Here is an 11,188-nt window from a genome sequence, read left to right on the forward strand (position 1 = left end):
TGCTGCCTTTAGGTTGAAAGAGGCAGAGGAAGAAAAGCTGACTCCGGCATGCTCACAAACTAACATTATAATGACTCCATTGTGCTTAGTGACCCAAACAAAGTCTCTTTGTCATGTGTAAAAGTCTGAAACCTATGATGCAACCCTCAAAATCCTTCACACATGTCACCAAAGATGACCACAATCTTTCAGAGATCCTGCATATGCAGCCTGGTAGTGGAGGTTAGACGCCATTCCTGTCAGGCCTGAAATATGAAGTGACACAAACCACAGGGACAGTTTCTATAAAGATCCTGGCGGACATATCAGCCGTTCCTCGAAGTGCTATTATGCACACCAGTTCTCAGTTCCAACTGGCAGGAGGTCGGTGCAGCTCAATTTCATGTTGCTGGAGTGGAAAACAACAACAACCACCCTAGTGTATATTTTTCTGCACATCTCATGACCCCCAGTGACCTCGCTGTTTTGGTTACGGCGACGTCACATAATCACTGAGCTGCGGTTTCTGACAAGAAATCCTGCTAGCTTTGAGCATCATTTATGCTGTTCGTTTTCCGTCCGTCACTCAAGAGTTATTGAATAACTATTTGTCATGTTGTACATCATGAAGACGTGCATTTGGCTCATCATAAGGGGGTCAGACGAACAAGAAAAAGAAGATTTTAGCAATATTTTTGGGAAAACAAAAAAAAAGATCAAAGTCAGTTTTACAAAGGAAAGCAAAGAGTTGAAAATCAATATATTGTGTTTTTAAACATAAATCTAAAATGGACCCCCATCTTGTTTTTTTTCCCAAACTGAGGCTAGATGAACTGAATTACCTTTTATAGGAATCTGGATTTATTGCAACAACAATAAATTCAAATCAATGTTTGAAAACAGTTTCCTTCACTTTGGATGAAAATTATGATTAAAAGCAGTGACTGTAAGCAGTTTAGTGATATAAATCACACTGGTGTCCATTTTTAGAAAAGATAGCAAAAATGTATTTAACAGTTTTTTATCATTGCAAAAAGTGCAAAAATAAAATCTAGAGTCCAAATCACTCACAGGTACTGGCAGGTTTCATGGTAGATTTTTGCACATATTGTATGAGAATTTATACATTAACAACCGATAGCATTTTAGCTAGTTACCTTAGAAAAGAAAAATCCTAAATAACAGAATGACAATAAATAGTATGGGGCTGTAAATTAATGTTCTGAGGTAATTATTTATCTAATCATCTCTAAGTGGAGGCAAAAGACATTTTTAAATAGAGAGACAAGCAGGAACATGAAGAGCTTCTCCTCCTCTGACCATCTGTAATAAAGTTATGCTGCCAAAGCTTCAGTTACCACAGTTAGTCTCAAGTCCCAGACCGATAATATCCATCTTTGCACAACTTATCAGAGGGTGGACAGCTTAGTCATTGTGAGGGGTGAAAGTGCTGCCACTTTCTATAACTTTAAAACGCTGACGACGTTCATTAGCCTTTTCGCTTCTGAGCTCCACTGATTGAAAGAACAGCAACTCTACAATAAAGCAAGTCCAAACATGTAAAAGTGTCGACAATATTGTGTTGGTGAGTCAGTCATAAATCAGCTGATGGGCTTGTGGAAACACAGCAGGACCTCCCTGGGGTTCCCACACAAAGAGGCGACTGGAAAAACTTGAAAAAGTAATAAACTTTAACCAAAAACTATAACAACAAGGCGTGGGAAGTGAAATACATTTCTTTAACCCAAGGCGACATTGTGAATATATATAACTTTTTGTGAATATATATAACGATTTTAAATATTTAGAACGACAAATTCCAGCTGAATGGTGAAGAGTTAAAGCAATACGTCCAGGTTCGATTCCCAAACTGTCCATTTCCTGTCTTGTGTTTGTCAATAATGGTCTCTACCACCAAAGAAAAAAAGAAAACTTTTTTTTTATTGTTTCTAAAAGCAAAATAAAACTGAGCATTGCTGTTCCATGACTGCTGGAAAAGACGAATGTTTTGCTGTTGACTTGGCATTCAAAAACCACTTGCTGCATTCTTGTTGGTTGTGCAGGAGGCTCTACTAATGCTTTTCAAAGATATACAGCTGTATAATTGTGCGTTTGTTTGCAGCCATTCTCATGTGTGAGTGTAAATGGTGAGATTAGCAGCTTATTTTGATTAAAAGTGACAAAGAGACCCTAAAACAGCTCATTTTTAAAGGAGCTCAAAACAGACACAACTGACCAGACTACAATCTCATCATCTAAGAATAATTCTGTGCAAAAAATGTATTTAAAATGTTTTCTACAGCCGAAAGACTGATCCTAACTTGTTCAAGAAAGCATAAAACATTCTCTTTAAAAGTATCCTGGGATTTAAATGTGCTTCCTGGAAAAGCCCTACAGCTGCGAGGAGCAAAGCACGAACAGGTTCACTACTGTCGACTGCCCCAGAATCCCCTGGAGGGAAACCTGAGAGGGAAACCTTCCTGAAAGAGCAGCATAGGCAGATTATTATGGACTATGAAAGATTAAGAGGACACGTCGGGTCGGGCAGCTCCTTCCTACAATCCGCTACCGGACCAGGACTTAGAGGAGGAAATGCTCTGCTACTACCGACTTAATGGCTCCTTTTATTTGTAAACTGTAAGATTCGGTTGAGTTATGTTGGCATTTTACGGCTCAACCCCAGGAAATCTTCACCAAACTAATTTAGAGTAAAACAAAAAATTCAATGGAAGAATTTCTGAGCAGAGCAAGTTTTGATCCAAAGTTGGGGTAAAAATCTGAATGTTTGTAAGCATTTAAAAGGATTTAGGTAATCTAGTGAGCTGGTATGCACTGTGCCAAGACTCACTAACAAACGTCTCAAAGTTTTCTGGTAAAAATCAAACAGTTCTGTGGAAAATATTTCCGGACCGCCTAGTTTCTCCATCTTGTAAAATTACGGATTTCATCTGTTTTTATCACATTTATTTGTTTCATAACAAGCAAATTGTAATATCTGAAAAAGAAAACCCAAGTAAACACAAACTTTAGTTAATTTATTGAGGGAAAAGTGCTATTCAAACCAACTTGCCCCAATAAATCATGAATAAACTGAAAAAAATATATTTTTTTTGTTCCATCTTTGGGAGTCAAACATGAAGTAGGCAAAAAAATATCAAAAAGCAAATGATTAAAAAAAATAATGATAAGCAGACTCAATATCAAAACAAAAACTACAATTATTTTAGGAGAATCATTAGCCTAGCATAGCTTTAGCCAGTTGTGTTAAATTTTGATACCTTTAATGGACATTGTCTGGATCAACAATATCATTAAAATATCTACAAACTAGGCATTAAACTCACAAGACGAGAGAAAACACTGAATTCAAGAAAATGAGGCGGGACGAAAATAAAACTTATTTTATAATGAAGTGTTTTGTCTTTGTTTCAGTTAAAAACAAATTACACGTTTTCTAAATCTCTCTCCAGATACCACTGGAAAACATCATAAAGCCAAAGTATACCTCAGACAGTTCCTGTTACAGCTTTCACATTAAATGTTCATCTTCAAAGCAGTTTTTTTTCACTTTCTGCAGGTTTTGGTGAAATATTCAGCAATATTATGTGTCTAACTGTCCAGGTGTTGTTTCAGTCTGACTCAAGCCATCCATTACAAATCATGACCTGCTAAATTGTTTTGCCAGTTCTCTTTTCCATTGTTGCACAGTGGTACATTTCAGTACCACTGTGCAAAAACTCCCTTCCCAGTTAAATTAGTTTGTCCCTTAAAGAATGTTACAAGTTAAACCACCAGCTCTAGCTTGATTTATTTCATGTCTCATCTTGTGCTGCCACTTAAGGGATAAAAAAACAACAACAACTGAATGGCCAAAACTGCAGCTGCAGCTTCTGCTTATTTTTTGTGCTTTTAATTACATAACACACTATTTTCCAATCATATCAGCAAAATATAAGAATGTAAATCAATCAAAACTATCTCAGGTCATCAGGGAGATTAAACTGCTCGTTTGATTAACAAAGCAGTGCAAAACCACAGCTGAGTGTTAAAGGGAAAACCCATCAAGTACAAACATCCAGAGAAGTGAGTCAGTGGTTCAGTGTCTGATTGCATCACTTTGTTACTCCATGTGATTGTCTTATATGTTCTTTTAGAAATACAAAAGTGTAAATTAAATATATATATTAAGACTCATAGAAAGATTTTTCAGCTTCAGTTTCTTCAAAATAAGAAAATCTTTTGTTAGTTTTACAAAATAACCTGACATCAACTGAAAAATCTGTGATTTATTATCATAAAAATGACCATAATTTGCTAATGGTTCAATCATATATTGAAAAATATCAAAATCGGGTTAAAACTTGGGCTAATTGTCAGCAAGTTGAATGTGTTAACATCCTTCTCTCTTCAAAAGTGAACCATTTCACACAAGTTTTAATGTCAAGCAAACTGGACTTTCAATAAAGCGCTTTGAGATCCCTCAATAGTGCACCGGTTTGCTAGGTCTCCACATACTGGAAACCTCGCTTACCACAGCTGTTTTTCTTGGGTGAACATTGTGTTTTGCACTGACGCCCAAGTTTGGCATTCCAGATGTTATGTAAACATCTTTCACAACTTTTGAACATCTTGGCATTTGGAAAACAAAAACAATAAAGCGCTTTTCTTCTTTGGAGAAAAACAAAAACCTAATACAACTGTAAGAAACCACCAGACATTCACCACCAAAAATTAAAGCCCCGCCTTCATAGGATTTGTGCTTCAACCTCCGATAATATTGGACTGATGCTCTCATCTCGGCGAGGTGCAAAGGGAAACGTGACAGCTCAGACAACGCAGGCAGCGATTGGTAATCAATGGGTGGAAACTCATGAGGGTGGGGAGGATTGTGGGTCTCCATGTTTTTAAGATGGAGAACTTTAAATGGGTTTCCACAGACCCGGCATGTGTACAAGAGATAATCTTTAACTTAAATTTTCAACCTTATCTAGAACGGCTGGCAGCAGCAACACCCACAGCTTCACAACACTGAAACAACATCCAGGTCTCACATTCCCCACATAAATTAGATGTATTGCTGTAAATCTAACAGCTGGGAATGACATAAAACAAACACTGTAGCTTCAAACTCTGGGTTATATTCCATCATAGGTACTCAACAACCTGAATACTCCAAAAAGTCAGAGTTGATGCAGGCCTGCATTCTCTGTTGCCTCTTGTTTTTACCAAAACAAATATTTAAATCCATGAAATAAAATCACAAGAACGTTAAGAAATGATTTAAGTGTTTCTGAACCAGCTTCTGTTTGCAACAGCTGCAGGGTGAAGGAGTTAAATTATTAACTGCTCAAATCAGTGGTTGTTATTGTGTCTGATGATTGACGAGATGCGTAAGCTTTTATGAGCAACCTTGAAATGCAACCAAAAATTTCTAAAATGAAACAGAAATCGAGTTAACTAAAAAAGTGCGTAAACCTGTTTATCCAGGTGAAATGGAATACCTCGCAGAAGTATCCATATCCCTTGAACAAACTTCAGTCTACTTTGTTGGGATTTTATGTGATTAGCATACAGGCAATACACTTGATTTTATTTAGTAGTGCTAGAGTAAAGGGGGCTTAATAAAAATGGATCTTTTCCAACAAACCAACAATCAATTGGTCACACTGGGTTTTATTTAGAGGTAGAACAAGAAAGAGGGTTCAATACAAATACACATTTACTTAAAAATAATAATTTAATGCTTAATTATGTAGCATTTTGTGTTTGTCCATGACATAAAATCCAGACTTAAAATTAAGTCTGTGGTTGTAATGCGACAAAATATGAAAAACTGAAAATACATTTGCAAACCACAAGAATTTACTGTCTTTTACCTGCTTTGACAAATTATTAAATAACTTAATTAAAAAAAACGGTTTTGTTATTTTCACTGAACGTATAGTTGTGGTACAAACATGACATAAAAAGCAGGAAAACGCTCTGGCTCTGAATTGAGTCACTAAAATTAAACCAAACATCTCCTAATATTTATGCACACACAAAACATAATTAAGTAAATTACATCAAATAGATGTTTATTAATAAATGCACATAAAAACAACTGTGCATCTTTCCTTGTTCATTTAAATGTCACAAATGGTTACAGAGTGGTGCACAGCCAAGGTATTTGATGAAACATCTCTTTATTTCCAGTTTGAGATGAGATCCACTGAAAAAATCAAGCGGGCAAAGAGATTTTCTAATGCAACAACAAAAGCAGATCATATTCAACCTACGACCATTCAAACAACTTCCCTGTGGGATGATGCCAAAGAGTGCAACAAAAGAGCATGGATCAAATGGCTCTCCTAAAATCTTAGCGCTGCAAAATGCTACATGTCCAGATGTAGAAAAGCAGCAAGAGAGTTTTTATATGAAATCGCTGGTGGGATCCAAATTCAGTCAAAAACTGGACAGCTAGTTTGAAGTTTCTGGAAATATTACTTACAGAAATGAAACAGAAATAAAGTTATCTAAGGTGAAAGATCAACAAATAAAAGATTTCTTTAATTAGCCGCTGCTACAGACTGGAGACAGACATATTTATAGTTTTCTTATTAATCGATTTTTGGCTGTAGAATTCTGATATTTAATAAACAAAAGCAATTTTGTTAAAAAATTAACAAAATTGATGTTCCCATGCATATACAAGAAGAATGGCTCAGCCATATGTATATGAGCCACAGGTATAGGAAGATGGTAAACATACTGATGCAAAGAAATGCACTCCAAATTGCCATTTTGATATCTGTCAATGCAACTTTAGTGATTTACTGTGAGATATTTATTCCTTATAAAGATGTTTAGCTGTGAAACTTTTTGTAAGTGATTAACCTTGCAGTGGCAAACACAACAAAACATAATTTCCAATTCATGGTGAGAAACTTTGAGAGAAAGCTCACAATGTAAACAAAATGCTTTTTTAGATTGTCCAAACACATCAAAATGTCAAAGATGCATTCCTTTTTAAAATATTTGTCAATGATTATTTGATTTGTGTTGAGAGGTGTTTTCTTTTAAGCTTGTAATGGTTTGTTCTTCCTAAGCAACACAGGCAAATAATAATCTATTATTAGCTAATCAGTAAATTAATTGGTTGTTGCATTTATAAATCAGAGCACACTTTGATTAAGAGTTCGCTAAGCTGCCAGAAATGCACTTCTCCTTGACCTTTATGCTTTTATGATGCAATGTTGGATTTTATGGCTGCGAGATCTTAGAACCGCACAGTTCACACAATCCTCATCAAAGACGAGGGTAAACAGATCCCAACTAGGGATCGTGGGACTAAGACTTTGTTTATCATACAGAATATAAAATATAGTGTAAAAGTATGTAAAAAAAACAAACAACAACAAAAAAAAAACTCACTGTCTTTTGGCTTTTTTAACTTTTTCCAGTTCACATCTATTGTACAATTTTAGCTCCCAACATAAAGCTGGCTTAGGTTATTCAGCAGCAAAATCAAAAAAATGGCTGTCCACCAATCCCAATAAAACTTTTTCACTTCCGATACAATACCGATATTCCATCTTTGAGCATCGGACGATATTGATATTGATTTGATGCAATATCAGCATGAATCATACTTTTATTTCGGACTAAATGCTGGAGCGGAATCTTATCAACGAGTTAATATAATATAATAGAGATTTTAGAAGCAGGCCAATACTGGCTGATATCGGATCAATTTCCAATATCAATAGGAGATCGGGACAACCTTAAAAACATATGTGAGAAGACTTTATGTGTGGTGGAGAACTAACACCCATAGCATCATCCAGTAAAGATGTTTTTCTGCAAGATTACGGACAAATACAGAGTAATCCTGGAGGAAAATCTATAAGAGGCTAGAAAAGGCTTAAGAGTGGGATGGAAATTCACCTTCCGACAGGAAAAACGACCTAAGCTTACACCCAGAAATTCAAAGGAATGATTCAATCAAAGTCCAGACCTACAACAATTTGAAGACCTGAGGTAAAACGTGATCATTGATCGTCTCGGACATTCTCCATCCAATCAGATTGATCAAAGAAGACAATGCTATCAGGTTGATAGGGACCCATCAACCTGATAGGGACGTACAAACTCAGACTTGCAGCTGCATCGCAGTGAAAGGTGGTTCTACAAAGTACTGACATAGGGCAGCTGAACAGAACATGCCACCTTGGGAAAATATGAAAAAAGTTCAAGAATCATTTTGGAAATGTTTGTCTGAGTTCACTTAAAAGCCAAAAAGCATTGGTTGTACTGTGATTCCTGGTGGTTTTAAGAATTTAATCCCTAAATCTTAAACTGGGTTGCAGGTTTTTATTTCCTCAAAAAGTTGAGCATAATCCAATCAACCCTTACCTGCTACATTCAAGCATATGATATTAAATTAAAATGTGGGAGAGGTTATAATGCTGTCGAGTCCCACACATTTAAGCCATCAAACCCATCAAAGGCTGCATGTTTATATCCAGTGTTTATGGCCTTGATGCAAGCTTCTGCTCCTCTGGGTGTTTAGTCTGCACACTGAAATAGATTTCATGTAGGCTATGCCGATCACCGGATATCACGGCGTGAGATTTATTGGTGGATTCGTGCAGAAACGCCAATACCTCGGCCTGGCTTAAGCATTGCATAACACACAGGAGGTCCAGAGTGACCACAGGGGAAAAAAACAAAAATAAACCCCATCCACTCACATTAAGATAAAAAAAAAAAAAACACACAAAAAACGGCCAACCTGCTCTTTGCGTTTCTGCCAGCGGCCGCAGGGACTCTCCTCCAGGATCTCACTCTCGTCCTCGCTCTCCTCCTCCTTCCCCTCCGATCCTGATTTCCTCTCCGGGACGGACATCGTCATTTTACCGCCGTATGTGTCCAGATTTCAACCCCACAGACCTCCTGCACGTCTCCTCCTCTGTCTTTCCTTCTTCCTCTTGTCCCGTGTTGTTGTGGAGGAGGAGAAGGAGGAGGTTTGCAGAGGCTGTCCGCTCCGCCGCTTGTCTGCGCAGCGCAGTCGAGAAACCCACCCCCCTTTGCCTGAAGACCACAGGCTCCCTCCGTCTGTCTGTCTGTCTGTCAGCTCCTTCTTGGCGCTCAACCCCCCCTGCAGACAAATGGATTTCCAGTTGAAAACGCGCAGCCGAACAGCCGACACGCCCTTTAGATAAAATCTACAAGTGTGCACATTGCGAGGGTTGGATAAGTCAGCGGAGTGGAAAAATACATCCCAGGACTGCATGCAACGCACGATGTGAAACGGTTTCCCTGTGTGTCTCACCAATACCTAGAAAGCCTCGGTGGTAAATAACCGCTCCGCGACGCGCAATCATCCCGTGCGCTCATATGAAGCAACTGAGACCGTCTGCTCCACGGAGAAGAGCGCATTCTCCGACCACGGTGTCTGCAGAAGCCGAGAGTTGAGCCGCTGCCAGGCACGGTGCGCAGAGAGGATGGTGCCAAATACCGTAACGCCGCTAATCTGTGCGCACAGCCAGCTCCTGCGATGGAAGAGAATACGTGTATCACAGAGGATTAAATTTAGCATGCACTTTTTTTGTTACAGTTATAATGTTTGACAAAATTTCTGTAACATTGAATTTACAACGCTTTTTTCTTTTCTTTTTTTTTTAAAAAAGAGAGGATATAGAACAAATGTTGCGTATCAAATAAAGACAAAAATAGTTCTAATTAGGTTTTTGTTTTTCAGATATATATATAAATATATATGTAAAAAAATATTTTCTATTTTAGTAGCTAAAGCGGGGTAAAGTTAAAATTTAATTTGATAAAGAAATACAAACTTTGCGGGACAAACAACACATAGTGTAGTAGGGCCTCATTTTACCAGAGCGTTTGACTCCGCCCACATCCAAATTACAATACTCCCCCTGCTGGCAGAAGTTGGGTATTACACACAAAAAATATATATACTTTCCCCTCTCTTTTTGCATAAATGAGGTCATAAAAGCCTTGGAGCTTCAAAATTATTATTTATACTCCGGTGCTTGAAAAATAAGGTGGTATTAAATAGGTAATAAACCTATTTACTCTTTCCTCTTTTTTTGCCACATAAATACATATGGAAGAGAACATGTGGACAAAGATAAGTACTTTTATTTAAGTTTTTCTTAAAATAAGCAAAGCAAATTATCAGATAGTAAGCTTTATGTTGAAAATACTCAACACAGAGAAATGATTGGAGGCATCAGTGCAAGTTAAAACATGGTGATTTTAGGTATTTATTATTTCCAACATAAAACAAAACCTATTTTGTATCTGCTGTTCAGTATTATAAAAAATGAAAAATAGTTTATATTTTAGTTTAATATCTTAAATCGACACTATGATACAGCAGTTAACAATGCTGGCTTGCAACAAGGAGATCCTTTGTGAATGTGTACATGCATAAAAACAAGAGAAAACTTCAATGTACAACTGATAGATAAGTTATATTTGTTTTTATACATAATGCTTGTGTATCCTCCGTCCCCATTCTAATGCTGCCCTGGGCAACTCCCAGCAAATCAATGGCAAACAGAAAACTGACATTTTCTTCCAAACCGCAGATTGTTTTAGAAAAAATGTTTGTCTTTGCCCATATATGGTAGCAATGACCATTTCATGACTCATTTGCATAAAAAAACTGCAACAGAATCCTTCAAACTTTTCAAAATGTCTTTATTTTATAAATTCTTGTTAATCTGGATTTGTCTTATGGTGAAATGTCACTGAGACAACATCATTGAGGCGCATGCATTCCAATCTCTGCTCATTGTTTAGAATTTTTTTATTCTTTTCTGGACATTGACTGCAGGTTTTCACCAGAAATGTGCTCAGCAAAAGCTGGAATGTAACCTCATAAAGGAATTTCAACCTTTGAAACTTTTATCTATAACCTGATTAAGGAACCAGAGGTTTCCTCTGCTGCAATGTCAATGAAACAGAAAGGGTTCTTTGTACCTTAAGAAGTTGGGTTTGTAGTGTGAAGGCATAACGGGGTGAGCCGGGTGGGGGTGGGCGGGTCAAAGAGTACAGAAGACTCCAGCCCAGTATCCAGACTAAAGGTCGAGAGTGGAAGCTAAATACAGACTGGAAACCAGAGCTTGTGTTTGAATTGCATGTTTTGCTCTATAAGACTGGACTTGTTCAACAACATTCACCAGGCTCCAGTTTC

General features: G+C 37.3%; 1 protein-coding gene across 3 annotated transcripts in view; it reads right to left on the minus strand.

The window, feature by feature from the left end:
- Positions 1–9,430, minus strand: part of LOC106933943 (nuclear receptor-binding protein 2) — a 33,376-nt gene extending 23,946 nt beyond the window's left edge. For 2 of the 3 annotated variants that reach the window (XM_015013525.2, XM_015013523.2), the window contains exon 1: positions 8,753–9,430. In XM_015013525.2, the coding sequence (XP_014869011.1) occupies positions 8,753–8,872 (120 nt within the window). In that variant the 5' untranslated portion in view covers positions 8,873–9,430. The remainder of the gene's footprint in view (positions 1–8,752) is intronic. The other variant, XM_015013524.2, reaches the window with a different exon arrangement.
- Between the last annotated feature and the right edge of the window lie 1,758 nt (positions 9,431–11,188).

This window comes from Poecilia mexicana, unplaced genomic scaffold, assembly GCF_051168715.1.
Source record: "Poecilia mexicana isolate PSO_F unplaced genomic scaffold, ASM5116871v1 scaffold_20, whole genome shotgun sequence".
NCBI lineage: Eukaryota > Metazoa > Chordata > Actinopteri > Cyprinodontiformes > Poeciliidae > Poecilia > Poecilia mexicana.